Genomic DNA, 19114 nt, shown 5'->3' on the forward strand with positions numbered 1-19114 from the left:
GAGCGTATGAGATAATGATAATTGATCGTATTTGAAAAGCATTAGGAGCTTTGACAATTGCTTAAGACTGCTGCGCCTTCGGGACGAACGGAGACATTTGTTATAACAATTAAGTAATAGGGTTGTAGAAGCATTTGTAAAGACATACATATATGGTGAATCTTCATTGCATGACTTGAATTTTATCTTTAACATGCCACAGCTAAGATATGATATGAAAATTTCCCACATAATGCTGATAAATGCTATGTGGAATAAAATTAATACATGTATGGGGGGTTGAAAAGATGGCTACATAGGCAAGGTTGTACGAGATGCAACGTTCGGGGTGTACACTGGCTTGCCTTGGTAAATTACCAAGGTATTTATAGTATTAGAACAGGAAATTGACGTCGGTAATCTGCATAGGCCAGGGGCTGTCGTATATGTTGGTACCTAATGCCACATCAACTAACAGAGCAAATAGTCAAGTTTGGGCCTTATTTCCACCGAATCGGGCTGCATTCCTAACACGCTTAAGTGTTTTAGCCGAGCTTTACAGGCAAACACGTCTTTACAAGTTTCAGATAATCCGAGAAATTGATGCGAGACAGCGGCTCTTGTTTGTGATAGGTATTATATACTTTATATATACTTTAAGTAAGTACCTGCATTCTAACCTGAGAAAACTCAACAGGTTTGAAGATCCGATCTGCAAGATGTCGCCAAGAGATACTACAGTATAAACACGAACTATCCGAACTCAAAAGCAACGGCACAGTCGCGTACTAAGAGACTAGCGAATTCGGCTCATACGTTTGCATAATCACGTCGCGTCTAAGTCAAGGCAAGGGCCTTAGGTAATTATTAAAAATGCTTGACAGGGTGGGATCGAAGGGTCGTAAGATGCTGGAAGGGTAATTTACTGAAGGGTCAATGATTATGTGTTTTATGTGTTTTATGCGTAAGAACTTACGCGGCTATTGCTAGGTAGATATCTTGGTCATCTCTTGGCTAAGTTTAGTAGAAGATAGGTAAGTAAATTCGGTAGAGGTAGCTTACAACATCCGAACAGAAAGAGCAATAGGTAGGTACCTAAACAATATTTACCTAAATGTTTACCAATCTCTCGTATTAACGTATTAATGACAATCCCCCTATCGATATATGCAAGCCATCTGCAAGGGGAGCCAAGATTTAACTGTTTTTATACGTTAGGTAGTTACTAGGTACCTAACGTAGCACGTTGTACCACCATCGGAACCTATTTGGTACGTTAGCTTAACAGCCCTAAGTGCCGATTGGGCGAAGATAGACAAAACTTTGTTCTGGGGTTCCCCATAAGAGTCCCACATTTCGATGAATCGCTGGATTGAGTTTACGGTTCGCAAGGACCATCACCCATCACCCCTGCACCCATCACAGCACATCAATTCTAAAAAGTTTATTCCCCTGTTCCCCCACAAACCCATACCTATCCGATGCCGAATACTTCCAATACATAGTACCTAGTACTTCTTCTTTACTTCTACTTCTCCAAATTTTGCATCTCTCTAGGTATCTCGAGTCAACATGCCGTCTGCATGGCGTTCCGCGACCCGCACAACGGCGGCGCTTAAATGTTACCATCTACACCCGAATTCCTACAGTCTATAAGTCACGCGGCCATACTGTTGATTGCTCACGCTACTCGCGCTTTTTAGTCTAGGCCCGAGAGAATATGCACAGGCTGTCCAACAACTTAGAATGCCGTCAGCTTGCAGGGTCACGCAGCCTCAGACCTCAAAAAAGGGAGACATGGGAGACATGGGACATGGAGACAGGGAGCTCAGGGAGGTGAGAACAGACCTCGGAGCTAGAGGGCGTAAGGCGGAGTGGAATCCCGTCAGATGATGTCGTGGAATGCTTATTAGCCCGCCCTCTGGTCTCCATACAGTACCCTATCTCCAGTGATGCTCTCCTCGTATACCAAGTATATGAAGGCCGCGATACCTAGATCCTGGGTAATGCCGCTCTCCTACATTCCCTCCCTAATCCACGCTACATATCGTCGAGTTCTCGCTCGGAGGTTTCCGAGGCCCGTGGAGCTTCAATGATCACGATAAAGGTAGCTATTCTCGTGCTGTGCCACTTGTGCTGCCTTGTAGTCGCTGTTGATACTGCTGTCGATTTGACATGCAACAAGTATGTCGGCGTAGCTACGCCGAACGGCATCACGCAATGGCTTGGCATGCGGTACGCCGCGCCGCCGGTCGGTAACCTGAGGTTTATGCCTCCGCAGGATCCGCCATGCAACAACACAACACAAGTAGCTGATCAGGTACGTGTTTCCTAGCTGGAATTTATAGCTCTAAATTCATATAGAAGAACCCATTGCTAAGACCTTGCCTTTATAATAGCATGGGAAGCTTTGCCTGTCAACAAGCAACTCCCCGCCAGACAGTAGCCATGCAGAAGATTGCTTGTTTCTCGATGTGTATGCGCCGACCGGCGCGACTCAGAACTCCAATTTACCCGTATACTTCTTTATCCAGGGCGGAGGATTCAATGTTCTCAGCAATCCGAATCTTAATGGATCCGGTCTGATTGAAGCTAGCGGGAACTCCATTGTCGTTGTCACCTTCAATTATCGTGTAGGCCCGTATGGATTTATCACTGATGGGGATAATATTACGCCTAATAATGGTCTGCGCGATCAGCGGAAAGCACTTGAGTGGGTACACAACCACATATCCCAGTTTGGTGGTGATCCGGGACACGTGGTTTTAGGCGGCGACTCGGCGGGCGCCGCTAGCATCAGTCTTCAAATGGTAGCATACGATGGCAAGAAGACCGACTTGTTCCACGCCGCTGCGGCCGAGTCGGTATCATTCGCCACGGTCCTTACCGTCGATGAGAGTCAGTACCTTTATAATAATTTCTCGGCCCTTGTCGGATGCTCGGGTTCTAATTCTCTCGACTGTCTGAGAAATAAGACTGCTACACAACTCCAGAGCCAAAATACAGGCTTGCCTTATCCAGGTGAGTTGTCGAAGCCATTGTATTCTTGGAACCCGGTACTCGACTACGACTTTCTCACGGACTACACGTATAACTCATTCGCCAAAGGCAAGTTTGTCAAGATCCCCGTGATCTACGGCGATGATACCAATGGGGGGACAGTCTTCACACCAAGGAGCACATCGACGCTTGCTGAAAGCCAGGCATTTCTGCGTGCTCAGTTTCCATATTTAACTCAAGATCAACTAGACAAGATCAGCTCCATGTATCCAAATAAGAATGACACCTGCCCTAGCACCGGCTGCTACTGGCGCCAGGTCAGCGACGTTTATGGTGATATGAGGTATACGTGTCCGGGACTATACATATCTTCAGCAATGAGGAAATACGGAGTTGGCCACTCATACAATTACCGCTACAACGTCGAAGATCCGGACCAAGTCGCCCAGGGGCTAGGTGTGCCTCATACTGTAGAGCTGGCAGCAATCTGGGGTCCGGGGAATGTTGGGGGTGTACCGGCGAGTTATGTGAATGACGGCATTAACGTTCCAGTCATCCCCGTCATTCAAGCGTATTGGACGAGTTTCATCCGTACATTTGATCCGAATACGCATCGACACCCCGGCTCGGCAGTTTGGAAGAAATGGAACGAGGGAAAACAGAACCGGCTCTTGTTTCAGACAGGCGGCAATACGACCATGGAAACCGTAGCGCCAGACACCCAAACCCATTGTCAATATTTTGCGAGCATCGGTGTCGATATACGGCAATAAGGGGAATTAGAGTCACACAGTGCTCTATCTTGGTGTTGGGAAACGCAAGCGTAACCTCTGTCAGGGCTTCCAATATGCTTCTTGGGACGGTTGGGAATAGATAGATCCAATACTCCGTATAATAGAGGCGTAAGATTAATTGGGTTGGCTTAGAGATAGATAGGTCTAGGCTAGTGATACCCTTTTGAATAATTAAATTATTTATTTTGTTAACCAACGGAAGGCGAACCTCCCCCTTTTTAAATGATTTGAGGAAAGGTTTCTCGGGGTATCCTGCATTCCCGTTAACGATGTAATCATTTCCGCAATATTGTTTTTCATAGCATACTTCAAATCCTACCTTTGAATTGAAATATTTTATAGAACAATTAAACAGTGACAAGATTAAGTTCCTTCGTAATAATACATCCGCCGCGCGGCCATACATAGAAGATATTCAACAGAACGCTAACATCATAACTCACATTTCCAAAAACCACAAATTAATAATTAGCATCACCTTCACATAGCTGGTTTGTAGGTGACACTTGCTTTTTCTTCGTGAGTAAAGGTCTCACATGAGTAGCTGGTGACATAACTACCCTCCCGAGCCAGTACGACTTCCAAGAGAGTCGCCAACATGTCGGGTGTAATAGTTGGCGAGCTATCTCAGTAGCAATGCGTACATTAAGAGCTAGAGGCTTAGTATAGCTATTCTAAGGATAAGGTCCATAATTTTTTCACATATTGGCCTATCCAAGCAGACCATTTCAAAGCCTCCAGTTGTTAGTCTGGATTACGAAGGCCCAGGCGAGCTAATCCAGACCTAACATCAATATGGTGAAGTTCATAAGACGTTGTCTAACCTAGATAGAGTCCAGATAATTCTCCAACGAACGTCTTCAATTAGAAAATATGTATTTTATATACCTTTGACTGATCTCGTCACCATCTCCTAATGTAAACAAAACCTCTATATAGGTAGGTACGCTACAAAGATTCTGTGGCATATGGAAATATTTACATATCAAATCCTTCCAAGGGTTTTCACGAATCACGCTCAGTCTTCATATAAGTCATACACCAGTCAGTCCCTTATATCCTACTCAAGTGACCAGTATAGAGCTGCGCGGTAATTAATAAAGCACCTGATTCTGACGACATCAAATCGATGTTTTGTAGTAGAATGACAGCATCTAATTTTGGACAAGTCTAACTAGGGATTAAGTCATACTTCGCTCTATGCGGAAACTTTAGGCATACTAGTGTCTATTAATCAAGTGGAGTTAAGAAAGTCATAACAAGTCATTTGTTAATACCGAGAATCCACTAAAACAGAAACATCCAAGGAAGGGGTTTATTCTTTAAGCTACCTTATAAACGATCCGACTTTTTAGTTTGAGGGTCTTTGCTAAGGGATGTTCCCAACCAGATAATAAATTAAACTAGCATAATTTCGTGAGAGTACTATCAATTTATTTACAACCTAGACTTATAATTAATATGTTTAACTATTGTCACAGAGCTAGCCTCAATAACCTAACTCATTACGTTACATAATCAGCTGAGCTACTATATAAGGCAAACTCTAAACTAAGGTACTCTTTAATATATAAATACCTTAGGTACGTATAAGGCTGTTGCAAATAATACGCTTAAAAGAGTACGGCTGTCTAGCCCTAGATCACTCGAAGAAGTTACGGGTAAATGTATATCTAACTATAGGCTTATACAGATAACTTGACAGCTTGGTATATGCATTTGTAACCAATCAGGGCAGCCAGGCTGTGGTGTAACTAAATGGTAATTGGGGAGATAACCATAACTGATTATTAGGTTTCATTACCTTTCAGCTGGCCACTCTTCTCCTCTTTACCCTGGTTTACATAAAAATCGCGCAATCCTCGAGCCTTGAACTCCATCTATCCGAGTGTTTCGACCTCGAATCTTCATTCATACTCGCACCGTCTATCATGGCTCCATTTTCTAAACGCAGGCTTTTTCGGAAGATCTTTCGAAGAGAATTGCCAAACTTACCTGAGACGGGTAGTCCGGGAGAGAGCTCGCTCAGCCGCCCTTCTACACTGTACAAAAATCAACCGCCTACCGTAACTCGAGATAGCCACTCTCTGCCTGTTACTTTAGCCTCTCAAGATCAAATTATAAGAAATAGGCTTGGGGAGGATGTCTCTGATTCAAGATCGTCGCTAGGTAATCCTACCTTAAACTTTGATATTCATAGAGTCAGAGTATTTATACCTTAACAGGGAATATCGGGCTCCAGCTTTTCAGTACCGAACATTTGAGCCAAGACAAAGTCAAGGTGATCAAATCGAAGTTGGAGGACGCCACAGAAAGGCTCAATAACACAATTATCGAGCATGAAAGACGTAATAACACAATTATCGAGCATGAAAGACGTAATAAAAACCAAGGAGTTGAGTTTGATACTGAGGATATGATAAAGGCTATGCAGAAAGCTGGCACTTCACCAGAATCCGGGATAGTGTTCGGGGAGTATATTGAAGGAGTTGTGGCCAGACAACGGTTCCTACGAGACGAGACGACACGTGGGAAATTAACACACTATGCAGCGAAGCTATACCCCGTCACTAGAATGGTTCTCGGGGTCGTTTCCTTCAGTGCGGATGCTGCATCTTTTTCACCCGTGAAAATCGCCGCCAACGGCTTGCAGCTAGTTCTTTCGGCTGCCATGGACGTGCACGAGCAGGGAGAAGATATTATACAACAATTAGAAGCGTTGAATGACTATGGGCCATTTCTCGAGAATCTCCGCGAACTCGATAATAGTTCCCAACTGGTAGAACGAGCATGCGAATTCCTAATAGAGACTACCAACTTCCTAAATGCGAGCCTAGAGCATTTAGACAAATCAACACTTCGTAAAGCAGTCAGCGAGTCGTGGGTTATGAGTAAGGAATCATTTGAAAGTGCTCGCAAGAGGTTAGACGAGCAAGTTGAAAGAGACATGCAAATCAACCTCTTCAAATGGATCAAGCAGAACAAAGACGATAGGATTCTGACCTCCATATCAGTGGATACATCCTATAGAGAGAAGCAGCAACAATATTCAGCCCGGCGAATGCCCAATATAGGGCAATGGGTATTGGACAATGAGAACTTCAGGGAGTGGAGGGAATGGGAAAGGGAACGTCCAACTGATAACGCCAGAGTCTTGTGCTGTACTGGATTGCGTAAGTTAAACCGTTTAACTTTATATATGGTACCAAACTAACAGCAGTTTAGCTGGGGCTGGAAAGACATTTATTGCGTAAGTATTTTATGCTCCGTTATACACTATAAATCATAACCAGTGGAACTGTATAGGTCTCAAATTGTGACACATCTCGAGGAAAGAAGACTTAGAAATGCTTTCCAAAACCCCAAGGACAAAATTGGCATTGCCTATATATACTGCAGCATTGCGGATGAAGGCCAGCAGACTGCAATATGGTTTATATCAAGCATTGCAAGACAACTGACAGAACTTCCATTCCATCGACCTAACCCCCTTATGAAGGATGCTGAGTCTTTCTACGATAGCTACTCTTATCAAGGGAGAATCCCAGGGCTGTCCGAATACAAGTCACTCATCCGAAAACTTCTCGGCAATTTAAACCACACTTTTATCGTGGTTGATGCCCTAGACGAATGTATCGAATACGACGAGAATCACATGAGCGTACGCGATACGTTTGTGAAGACGCTACTCTCCTTTAATGTACACCTGCTATTCACATCACGGCACGTCGGTGCAGTTGACTGTTTAAAGGAGGACGCAGCACGGTTAGGGGCTTATTTCAAAGCAATGGAGATATCTCCCTTACCAGATGACGTAAAGAGTTATATTGACTGGAGAATAAATGATGAGCAGCACGGGAGCACTTATTTACAAAGGTGGATCGAAAATGGCAATCTTTCTAGAGACGAAATCATCAACGGAATTCTTGACAAATACTCCGGCATGTAAGTCTTAAATCTGACTGATCTATAATTTTTATACCGGCTAAGCTAATTGCCTATTTGTTTTGCAGATTCAACTTGGTCCGACTACAAATGGACGAAATACAGCAGTATTTGTCACCCGGCGATGTTCGCGAGGCTCTGCGTCAGCCAGGAAAGACTGAGGAACAGTTCTATGATGAGGCAATGGACCGTATCAACTCGAGTGACAATATGGGAATACGACGGCGTCTTGGATTCCGCACACTCGGTTGGGTTCTGCGTGCGAAGAGACCCCTTCGTTTCGAAGAAATACAAGACGCATTGGCTATGAGTGGCTTTATAGGCGCTAAATCTCCCCGAGCTAGGTCAAGGGGCGAATTCAATATTCGAGAACAGGACATGCTGACCGCTTGCCATGGTCTTGTCATTATCGAGTCAAAGACTAGGCTTGTCGCCCTTGCACATGCGACTGTGAAGGAGTACCTTGTTAGCACCTGTTGTGCAAAAATTCCATTCGATATTGATGCGGACCTGGCAGAAATTTGCCTCTCATATATTTCTGATGATATCTTTTCCAACGGACCTTGTAACGATGACGATTCTTTCGCAAACCGCCTAGATAAGAACCTGTTCTACTCATATGCAGCACAACATTGGGGGGAGCACGTGCGTGGTAGGCTTGAATTGGCACTTAAAGACCATATTCTTAACTTCCTCGGAGTTGAGGGATTACTCCTCAGTGCCGTTCAAGCAAAATCCATAAAGGATAACAACTACAAGTTCCGTGGGCGGAGTCAGGTCTATGCTAGAAATACTAATGGTTTATGGTTCGCGTCACAGCTTGGCTTACGAGATATAGCCACTGTTCTCATCGAAGAAGACGCCGATGTTAATATTTGTGACGACAAGGGCCGAACGGCATTAATGATGGCAGCGATGGGAGGGCATGAGGAACTAGTTAGGCTACTAATATATCGGGGGAGCGATGTATCAGCCCGAGACAAGGATAAACGAACAGTGTTACACTGCGCGATTGCCCCTGATAGCCTAGGGGTGATCGAAATACTTATTACTGAAGCAAATGTCGACATTGACGCAAGAGATGGAGATGGATCGACGCCTTTACATTATGCGGCAGAGGCAGGCCTAGAAGCTGTGGTAGAAAAGCTGCTAGACCATAAGGCTGATCCAAAACTAAAGAGTAAATGGGGATGGACGCCACTTGACTCGGCAGCCCCATCAGGCTATCAAGGAATAGCAACTAAGCTGTTAGATAACGGAGCCGATGTTGATTCGGCCGATGAGTACGGATACACTGCTTTGTATTGGACCGCACCAGGTGAATATAAAGACACAGTGAAGTTACTTCTAGATCGGGGAGCGAAGCCTGATTTAGGCAATCGAGATGGAATAACTCCACTTCACGCCACTGCTTACAATGGAGTTGAAGAGATTATGAGGCTGCTTCTTGATAAAGCTACTGAAATTAATCCCAAGGACAATTTACAGCGCACGCCGCTTCACGCTGCTGCATTGAATGGACGGGATGATATGGTACGACTGCTCCTCGAGCGAGGTGCTAAAGCTGATGTGGTCAATGCAGATGAGTGGACCCCTTTAGAGGCAGCATGTTGGATGGATCATGAATCGGTAAAACAAATCTTAAAAGAGAAAACCCATGGCGGGGACGCAATAGTTAAGCGGGTGGAACAGGATAAAAAAAACCCATCTCTCGAGGCATGGAAAAAACAACAGGCAGAAGAGAAAGGGGACTACGAATTCGCAGCTACCGGTGCTCTAGACCTTATATGTCGAGGCCGTATCGACAAAGTCCAGGCTCTTCTTTCAGACGGGTTGGATCTTGACGGGTACCAAAGGGGAAATATGACCCCCCTCTCCGTAGCAGCTGGCTGGTATCAAAAGGAAATCTGCCGGTTGCTTCTCGACAATGGAGCCGACGTCAATAAACCTGGAGGCAGGAAGGACAGGACTGCACTCCATATAGTATCTAATTTCGGTAAATGTGATATGGTTAGAATGTTTCTGGAAGCGGGAGCCGATATCAACGCAATTGACAGGCTAGGGAACACTCCGCTCTCCCTCGCTGCTGATTATAGAGAACGAAACGCAGCCGAGATACTAATTGAGAAGGGGGCCGATTTAAACATTAAGACCCGCGTAGGGTTTGTGCCTCTCCATCTTGCTGTTCTTGGCGGCGACGAAGAACTCGTGCGGACGTTACTCAAAGCAGGGGCTGATACTGAAAGATCGGACAATGATGGGTTTACGCCGTTGCTAACAGCAGTCTGCCAGAGGGAATACGGGATAGCCAAGATGCTACTAGAACGAGGAGCAAACGCAAATGCGGTGAGTGCGGAGGGGGAGTCAGCGTTTACATTGGCAATAAAATGTGGCTGTCATGAGATTTGCTGTCTCCTAAGACCTGGCTATGAGTTTGAGGCAGGAGGAGATTACTACGAGTCCGGATTTGAGTCTGAAGGTAGCGGCTCAGAACCGGAAGAAGAGGACGGAGAAGAAGATATAGTGCCAGTTTCTAGAGAAGAAGCACCGGGCTGTCTATTGGATGTAAATACTAACTAGATGATAAGAAGTTGTCTACTCTTGAGTTAGCATAATTGAGTACCTACCTACCTAGGTAGGTAACTACCTCCTAATGTACCTAAGATACTTAACTTGAACCTATATTTTGTTCTTCGTAAAATAACAACTCAAAGCAGACATAGGGGTTCTATATCATTAAGCTTGATCTATATTTGATAATTGTAAGAGCTTATTTCGCCCCTATTTCGGCGATATAAGCTACCTCTATAGGAGAAGGGGCTTCAACAAGATCACTCCCCAACGCTCAGTTAACCCTATCTTAGACTAGCTCATTGGCAAGCCGACGTCGAACTCCTATTTCGGATCTAGAATTGACATATGAACTCCATTACGTACCTAAGTAAGGTAGCTATTCCTAAATACGGGATGACGTATGCGCCTAATGGATTATTCTTGCACTGGATATCTTCCATCGAAACATCCGGCGCCGGGGGCTACGGCAATATGCCAAGCTTGAACCGGTACCGCCGGCCTATCTCTGTCCGAGGAAGGCCAACCTGGCCCATTCTCGACCGTGATTGGTTAATCCGGCTACGCAACAACTTCAAAATAGCACCAATCACGGATGCGGCGACGTTAAAGAGCCAAGTCCCTCCCGCCGTCGTGAAATGCCGTGCTTGGGTGGTCTAAGTGATCGGAGCCCCGCATAGAAGTTCTTGCGGAGTAAGAGGCATAAACATTAGGTATGCATTAGACATAGTCATGTGGGATAATAGTCTGGTTTTCAGACCTCGCGGTGTCTTCTCCAACTTGGATCATCTCCATCCCCGCTCCGCCTGCCTCCGAAAGGGATTCTCTTTTAAACCTTCATCGGGGTTTTCTTATGTAATCTCAACTTTAGGTACCTACCTAAGTCTTAGTAACTTTAATACTTGAGCTATCAATACGGTACTGCCTATATTTACTCGGAATCCTAGTAGGAACTTGCGATGAACATATTCGAGACTCTATTCCATGCTAGACCCCTGTCTCAATTCTACTCCAGGTGACTCTTATTAGAAGTCATATGGCTTCTCGAAAATCAAGTTCTCTGACACCTTTTTCCCATCGCTCACTTACCATCTGTTGTGTATAAACCCCAAAGATGTTCAAGCAGTACGAATATATACCAACCAACTATGTGTTGGACACTTCGCACGAGACTAGCTCGGAGAAGACTCCCTCCCTAACACTCCTCTCCAAAGGCAAGAATAGCCACGAGACGTGCAATTTCAGATTCGAAGCGCTGCGTCCAAATGTATTTCGCACCACTTTCACAACCGCTCAACACCTATTACCACCACATCCCAGCGCAAAGCGTCCGGGACCTATCCTTGGCGGTGTTACTCCCGAGATCAATGTTAACGTGGATAAACGTTCTCAAACTATAAAACTCGGATACGTCAAAGTTGATCTTAATTGGTCAAACACACCAATTGTCTCTCTCTTTCTAGATGACCAGCAGAAGCCGATCCACCGTGACCTAGACTTCCGATCATACGCTGTGGATGGCTCCGGCATTGCTCATTACACGACTTACAAGTCGGATAGTCTGCATGTCGGACTCGGAGAGAAGGCCGCACCAATGGATCTAAGCGGTCGGGGGTTTAATATAACAGCAAGTGATACCTTTGGATACGATGCCTACCGGACGGACCCCTTGTACAAGCATATCCCTCTATTGATCAATGTCACTCCCAATGGCTGCGTGGGCATTTTTTCGACTTCTCATGCCCGAGCGACTTGGGCTGTTGGATCCGAATTAGATGGAATGTGGGGTCACTACAAGGTCTATCGGCAGGCTCACGGTGGGCTTGAAGAGTACCTCATCGTTGGGAGGACAGTGGCGGACATTGTTCGATCTTATGCCGAACTGGTAGGCTTTCCATTGCTTGTCCCTCGGTACATGATGGGCTACATCGGTGGCGGCATGAAATATAGCATGGAAGATTCTCCGCGCGCTTGTGACTCGATCCTCAACTTTTTCAAGAACTGTGAAAAACATGGTATGCCGTGCTCAGCTTTCCAGATGAGCTCGGGATATACAGTAGCCGAAACCGAGCCCAAGACTAGGAATGTTTTCACTTGGAACCATCACCGTTTCCCGGATCCGCGGGAATTCACACGCCAGTGCCACAAGCATGGTGTTCGTCTTCTAGCGAACGTTAAGCCGTATGTCCTCGCAAATCATCCGGCGTATGCAGAGCTTTCGCAGTCTGGTGCTTTCTTCAAGGACCCGAATACTTCAACTACTGCAGTCACGCGACTTTGGAGCGCCGGGGGAGGAGAGAGTGGAGAAGGTAGTCATCTTGACTTCACATCCAAGGCGGGATACAACTGGTGGTATAATGGGGTAAAGGCTCTTAAGGAGGTTGGGATCGATGCCATGTGGAATGATAATAACGAATACAACCTCCCTAACGACGATTGGCAATGCGCTCTCGAGACTGTCACCGTACCGCCCGGTGAATCTCGTAAACATGTTGGACTCTGGGGTAGAGCACTACATACCGAGCTCGTGGGGAAGAGCTCTCATGATGCGACAATTGAAGCCGAACCAGAGGTCCGTCCATTTGTTCTCACTCGTAGCGCGACAGCAGGTACCATGCGATATTGCGCCAGTTCGTGGAGCGGCGACAACGTAACAAGCTGGGAAGGGATGAAAGGTGCAAATGCGTTGGCGTTAAACGCAGGTTTCTCTCTACTTCAGGTAAGTGTCAAGTTAGTCTTATCACACCTAAAAGTCCTTTGTCTCATTTATAAAGTGCTATGGCCATGACATTGGCGGGTTCGAAGGTCCTCAGCCGACGCCAGAGCATCTCGTTCGTTGGATACAACTTGGCATCCACTCACCACGGTTCGCTATCAATTGTTACAAGACCAATCCAGACGATAACTTGATAGGCGAGGTCATTGAGCCGTGGCAATATCCATCCGTAACGCCAATTATTCGAGACGCGATACAGCGCAGATACGAATTAGTGCCGTATACGTACTCCCTCATGCTGAAGTCCCATCGGGAGGCAATTCCGCCTCAACGATGGACCGGCTGGGGTTATGAGTCTGACCCTATAGTTTGGACTAAGGAGCTACTCAAAGGGGACTCGCAATACTGGTTCGGGGATGCTCTACTCATCGCAGGCGTCTATGAACCCGGAGTCTCAAGTGCAAAGGTCTATCTCCCAAATCAAAGCGGGAGCGATCCGGGGTTTTTGAACATTTCGGCGCCGTATCAATACCTCGAAGCCGGTAGGTGGCACGAGATTTCTTCGACTTGGCATAGCTCGATCCCCGTTCTTGCGCGCATCGGGTCTGCTATCCCTATAGGAAAACCCAGGCCGACTACATGTCTCGCCGATGAGGACCCGGAATTCCCAGGTATGGGGAATGATGATTACCGAGCGGTTGAGGTCTTCCCTCCGCCACTAGCTCAATACCCTCACTGGCCTAAGGGCAATGAACTCTCAGCGTCTGCCAACACGCTCGCGGAGACGAAATGGTTCCACAACACATGGCTTGAGGACAATGGTGTAAGTCCCGTGGAAAAGCCAACGCTCTGCGAGATTAGTATTTCCTACGGCGCATCAAGCGACGAGATCCGCGCCAAAGTAGAATTACAAAAATACAGCCAATTCGAGCCGTTGTGGGTTAAGAACGGCGTCACTTTGGTGTTACCCGTTGGCGAAGAACGCCCTGTTAAATCGGAAAACAGCGGGGATCTTCAGGACTTGGGACGCGACGAGAAAGGTCGGCGCATCTGGAAAATTGGCATTGATGTGAAGAGTTCCTAGAGGAAATGTTGCAGTAAAGAGAGGTGGGCTTATTTAGAAACTTATAGTATTCAATTCGTAGCAAGATGAAAAGCACCCGGATACTTAGGTAGTGACCTGGTGAGTGATAGGCGCTAGAAGTTATTCCCGCTTGTTTCTACATAGCGGCATGGGATGCTACATTGCTACAAGTATGGAAAAGTCCCGCATTTTTAACATCTAAGCATCAGTGGTTTAGTGGTAAAATCCATCGTTGCCATCGATGGGCCCCGCGTTCGATTCGCGGCTGATGCATTTATTTTTCTACATCAATCTTGGTGTAATTAATTCATTATTTTTTTCTTTTTATCTATTAGGTATACTTAGCCGGCATGTCCTATAGTACTGATCATCTATTACTACCATTCTATTCTTACAACTATTTCTTTTTAGCACATTTTGGAGATATAAGAGCACCCCTTAGTGTCTTGTCTGTTCCCTCACCAGACCTTAACACCATTGAGTACAATGCTACCGGGATGTAAGAGTATGGAGGTGGAGATGTGCTGGGGTCAGGAGGAGACATCGCTGGCTGAGTTGCATCCGTTTCAGCCCCCGCTGCTACTCATCCTTCCGGAGACAGGATTACTCGTGAGGTAACCGAGTGACTGATAGCCAACGCCTCAATTGCTTCTGTGCTTCATTTTCACTATATTCTATCGTAGTATCAACTAAGAAAAAGGCATCCATGTTGCTGTTGTATTCACCCGAACTATGATATAATACTAGTGACGTCTCCGGGTCTCCTGTGCTACCAGTATGGAAGAGTTTGCTCAGCTGGCCCGTGAGAACTTTGAGGTCTTCCAGCGGTATGGCGACACGGCGCTCGGTCCCGATCCCAAGCTCCGTGCCATCGCCGTGTATTCCTCGCCCCCGGAACCGACGACCTACATCGAGAAGGATTTGAAGCTCGGCCACTTACCCAAGTTCTTCAGAGAACAACCTATTAGTGGCGACTCTTGCAAGAGTGTAACAACTACGCCGCCGCCTGCCTCGCTCAAGCTAGTCGTAATAGACAGCCGGCTGGAGTCATGGTCCACCCCCTTTCCTTCGCTATGGGTAACCAAGGATATCTTCCTAGGGCTCGTCGATGCGATGCACATGAGCCCGGCGGCACTGTGGCTCCTGCGCAGCGAGTATGATGGCTTTCATTACTTCCCTTCTCCCTCCGTAGATTACGACGAGGATCAAGAAGAGGAGGGTGCGACGGCACATGTCGACACGTACTATGTCGGAACGTCTAACTTTGTATTGGTATGGACGTTTAACCAACAGACCCTACAAACACACGCCCTGTGGATCCTACGACAGCAACATAGCTTCAGCAGCAGCGCGCCCGCGGCCTGGTTCGTCAACGTGCTGCGGCGGCACCAGGAACACTTGCGCTCGCCGTTTCTGCTGGCATACGTAACGGCTCTAAGCGTGTGCTGCATGTTCGACGGCGAAATCTCATACCGCGCACACGTGGTACGGCTCACAGAGCGTGAGACGGGCTATAGCCGGCACTCGAGCGGTATCGAGGAGCGCCTAGGGATGGAGTCGATTACAGTCTATATCAAGGACGTTGGTGAGGTGCTAAACCACATCGCCAACAACGAGCGGCATTTCCGCCTCGTGGACGGTATCCTCGACTTTGTGCTCGACAGCGCGCTGCTGCCGGACGCTGGATATGGTATCGCGGTCGAAGATGAGAACACACGCCGCTTGGTCGCGGCGATACCTCTGTTAAGGAGACGCATGCATGCCTCACAAGAATATCTTAAATACCTCAAGGAGCGCGCCGAGCGCCTGTCAACGGTGGTAAGATCCTTCTTAGAAGAGTCTTTCCTGTTCTTACCTCCTTACCTCCTTACCTTAACTTATCTCCCGTTACCCCCAAGACGTAGAGCAAATATATATATATATATATATCCATGATAGACAAAGAAAGAACCACAGCTAACACGAGCCGCAAAAGCTCTTCGCGCTCCTAACGCACGAAGACTCCGCAACGCACGCAGACCTAGCAGACGCGAGCCGGCGGATCGCGGAGGCGACACGGCACGACAGCTCAAGCATGCGAACGGTAGCGATAATGACGATGGCGTTTCTACCCGCGACTTTCTTCGCGGCGCTGTTCGCGCTGCCGTCGCTAGACTGGCACGCCGAGTCCGTTGCCGGCATCGTCCAGAATCCAGGGTTCTGGGTTTACTGGGCGTTTACGCTGCCCTCTACCGCGATTGTCTTTGGTCTGTGGCTGTTGCTTGATCGCCGGAAAGGTGGAGATGGTGATGATAGGGATAGGGATAGGGATAGGGGTGGTGGAGTGGTGATAGAGGGCCAGTCTATCAGTGATGACGAGAGGCCGCGGAGTGGGGGGAGTAAGGTAGAATAGAACTTGCCAATGGCTTTTATCGTGCTGGATAATTTCGGTAGTTGGTAACTGTGAGACGTTGGGTATATGATAGGGTCTGGATATACGTACATCCTTTTTGTTGTTTTAGAGCATGAGTATAGCAGCCTTCATATAAAGGCTACCAAGACTAGAGTCGGACAGGGTTTATATAATGAAGCACTGAGCGTAAAGTTTAGGGGTAATGTACTCAGTGGCCCATAGCCCAGCGCATTCTTAAGATCCCACCAACTCGTATCAGACAATATGTCGTCCATGATAATTTGCATTATTGTATCTTAAATTCAACGCATACTCCAAGCCTGGAGATTAAATCATCGGCGTTAACTAACAGGCACCACTACTTGACGTGCCCAAATGGTAAGCGATTTCAACCCAAATCCAGGACGCTTATGCCTCCAGACCTGTTAAACCATCCAAGACTCCATACAACGCACATGCTATTCTTACAAATGCAAGAGGCCCGCTAATGAGCGCCTAGATAAATCCGAATTATAGTCAAGTAGAATTAACGCCGCTCTAAAGCCCATCGCAGTCGTATGCTAGAATGGCAACCGGCATCTTCATACTCCGTACCAAGCTATGGCACATAGTCAACCCATCACCATCCGTCTTCATCATCTTCATCGCCCTCGGAGTGCTCTTCAGACATATCCGCCGCTATTCCACCGTTCCCCAATAACTCATCCTCATCTTCGATTTCATCGTCCGGGAAGTTGATGTTGTTGCCTGCATCCAAATCTTCACTGCCTATCGATGCTTCAATATCCGAGCTAGCATCTGAGTCCGGAGGGACAGGGTTTTCCTGGCGATACTGCTTCAACTTCTCAAATAGAGACATCGACTTTGTCTTCACAGGTTCCTCATCCTCAGGCTCGTCAGATTCCTCCGATTCGTATGCAATATCGCGGCCTTGCTTAGTATCTTCGTCTCCATCCTCATCGTCCTCGTCTTCGGTATCGGAAAGGACGACGCGGCTTCGCTTAGCAGGTCGCGACGGCATTTTAACTTCTTCGTCGCACTCATCATTAGGATCATCTTCATCGTCCGAAGACACAATACGACGTTTGCGTCGGGCGGTCTTCTGAACGGGCTCCTCATCAGAACCATCCTGCTCCGAAGCATTATCATAATGATTGGGAGACTCGGGCTCAATGCTAGAGAAATTGCCAACTTCTATTTCGCCGTCCAAATGAAGATCGGAGTTCTCGTCCCGAATAGGGGAAAATCCGTTAAAGGTAGACAAATTATCTTCGTCAGAGCCAGATTGCACGACCAAATCGTCGTCATCCTCATTTGAGCCGCCATCGCTGTCGATTGTTGCATCATCTATTCCCTCACTTTCGTACTCATCCTCACTTGCAAGATCAGAGTCATGCTCGCTCTCCATATCGGAGGACCATCCTTCGGGCCGCTCGCCCGACGCTTCGAGTCTTTCGTAGCGGAGGACCCCCTCGTCATATCCGAATTCGATCATGCTCCAAATTTTCAAGGGTTTGGAATGTCCAGCGGTAGTTTGGGCATGCTCTTCAGCGAACTCTCGATGGTTCTCAAGATCCGGCCAGCAAAACATAGATCTCAAAGGTTGTGGGCCTAACACTGCGTCATATTCTGTCTGCTGGGTGTAGAAGCGCTGAACTGAATCGGATATACACCACATTAAATCGCGAGAAGAATACTCGTAACAATCATAGCAGTAGAATATTTCTTTCAGCGTCGGATGAGTCGCCAGCCTCGAATAGAGAATCTCCTCATTAGCTGCGCGAAGGTAGTTAAAGGCAAGGTATTTGATATTCCCGAGAGATGAAAAGAACTCTTCTATGTCATTGGGGCCGAGGATAGAGCTAATAGAGAGGAGTATGACATCTCTCTCACTGTTGTAACGAATAACACCGCTTCCTCGATGCAGATCAAGGGTGTCAGGATATGATTTTAATGCTAGCGCACGACTCTCGTGATGTGTAGCCAACATTGCTCTCGCCGGCGCAGTCTGTTCTATTAGAGTTGCGCTTCTCCAGAACTCGATTGGGTTCATCCTGATAATCATGTGAAACACTCGCGCCTTTGTTCTAAGATCCGGGTCGAAGAACTCCCAGATGCGCGCGCGAAGTTCGGGGGGTAGTGATTTGAACTGGGGAAAAAAGAACTGTTCCTTGGTTGAGGATGTATCATCCGAATACTCTGATTCACCATCGGATTCAGCAGCTTCCATATCTAGAAAACCGTTGGCATCATCTAAGCCAGACTCTTCGGAGTCATATTCATCAAGATCCTCATCGTGCTCAAACGCGACGCGATCCTCAATATCAGATTCCTCCTCCATGATGAGTTGATGAGTAGCGAAATTGATTAAGAGTGCGGAATTTCGGAGAATAAGATTGAAGGCGCGGTGCCTTAAATAGAAATACGCATAGAAATACGCTCGGATAAGGATTAAACGATGTACGGAAAGAGGCTTGGAGGATAAGATGTAGGGTTGGAGCTGCGAAGTTTAATGATGACGAGAGAATGTACAAACGCTAAATTGTGACTTAACGAACTGAGACAATGGTAAGCGCGATTGGGAAGCAACGCTCGAGGTTGCTTTTGTTACATTCCGCGTCAGGATGTACATG

At 46.8% G+C, this 19114-nt stretch overlaps 5 protein-coding genes and 1 non-coding gene across 6 annotated transcripts; 5 read left to right on the forward strand and 1 right to left on the reverse strand.

Moving 5' to 3' along the window:
• Window positions 1-1418: 1418 nt before the first annotated feature.
• Window positions 1419-3965, forward strand: F4817DRAFT_353354 (alpha/beta-hydrolase). Its single transcript, XM_049305356.1, has 2 exons — window positions 1419-2299; window positions 2379-3965. Exons 1-2 carry the CDS (start codon window positions 2072-2074, stop codon window positions 3750-3752), a joined length of 1602 nt encoding a protein of 533 aa, XP_049154036.1. The 5' UTR covers window positions 1419-2071; the 3' UTR covers window positions 3753-3965.
• Window positions 3966-5577: 1612 nt separating this feature from the next.
• F4817DRAFT_306791 (uncharacterized protein) lies at window positions 5578-7160 on the forward strand. The gene is made up of 4 exons (XM_049299858.1): window positions 5578-5942; window positions 5999-6946; window positions 6994-7023; window positions 7080-7160. The coding sequence occupies exons 1-3, from the start codon at window positions 5705-5707 to the stop codon at window positions 6996-6998; spliced, it is 1191 nt and encodes a 396-aa protein (XP_049154037.1). The 5' UTR covers window positions 5578-5704; the 3' UTR covers window positions 6999-7023; window positions 7080-7160.
• Window positions 7161-10957: 3797 nt separating this feature from the next.
• Window positions 10958-14315, forward strand: F4817DRAFT_353359 (glycoside hydrolase family 31 protein). Its single transcript, XM_049305357.1, has 2 exons — window positions 10958-13008; window positions 13064-14315. The coding sequence occupies exons 1-2, from the start codon at window positions 11404-11406 to the stop codon at window positions 14087-14089; spliced, it is 2631 nt and encodes an 876-aa protein (XP_049154038.1). The 5' UTR covers window positions 10958-11403; the 3' UTR covers window positions 14090-14315.
• F4817DRAFT_t150 lies at window positions 14292-14362 on the forward strand. The gene has a single exon. It is a non-coding gene; the product is annotated as a tRNA-Gly (tRNA).
• On the forward strand, window positions 14335-16727 carry F4817DRAFT_353361 (uncharacterized protein). Its single transcript, XM_049305358.1, has 2 exons — window positions 14335-15907; window positions 16065-16727. The coding sequence occupies exons 1-2, from the start codon at window positions 14867-14869 to the stop codon at window positions 16479-16481; spliced, it is 1458 nt and encodes a 485-aa protein (XP_049154039.1). The 5' UTR covers window positions 14335-14866; the 3' UTR covers window positions 16482-16727.
• Window positions 16728-16746: 19 nt separating this feature from the next.
• On the reverse strand, window positions 16747-19030 carry F4817DRAFT_353363 (uncharacterized protein). The gene has a single exon (XM_049305359.1). The coding sequence runs from the start codon at window positions 18820-18822 to the stop codon at window positions 17101-17103; it is 1722 nt and encodes a 573-aa protein (XP_049154040.1). The 5' UTR covers window positions 18823-19030; the 3' UTR covers window positions 16747-17100.
• Between the last annotated feature and the right edge of the window lie 84 nt (window positions 19031-19114).

The sequence above is a fragment of the Daldinia loculata genome, assembly GCF_022478755.1.
Source record: "Daldinia loculata strain CBS 113971 unplaced genomic scaffold F4817scaffold_93, whole genome shotgun sequence".
Classification (NCBI taxonomy): domain Eukaryota; kingdom Fungi; phylum Ascomycota; class Sordariomycetes; order Xylariales; family Hypoxylaceae; genus Daldinia; species Daldinia loculata.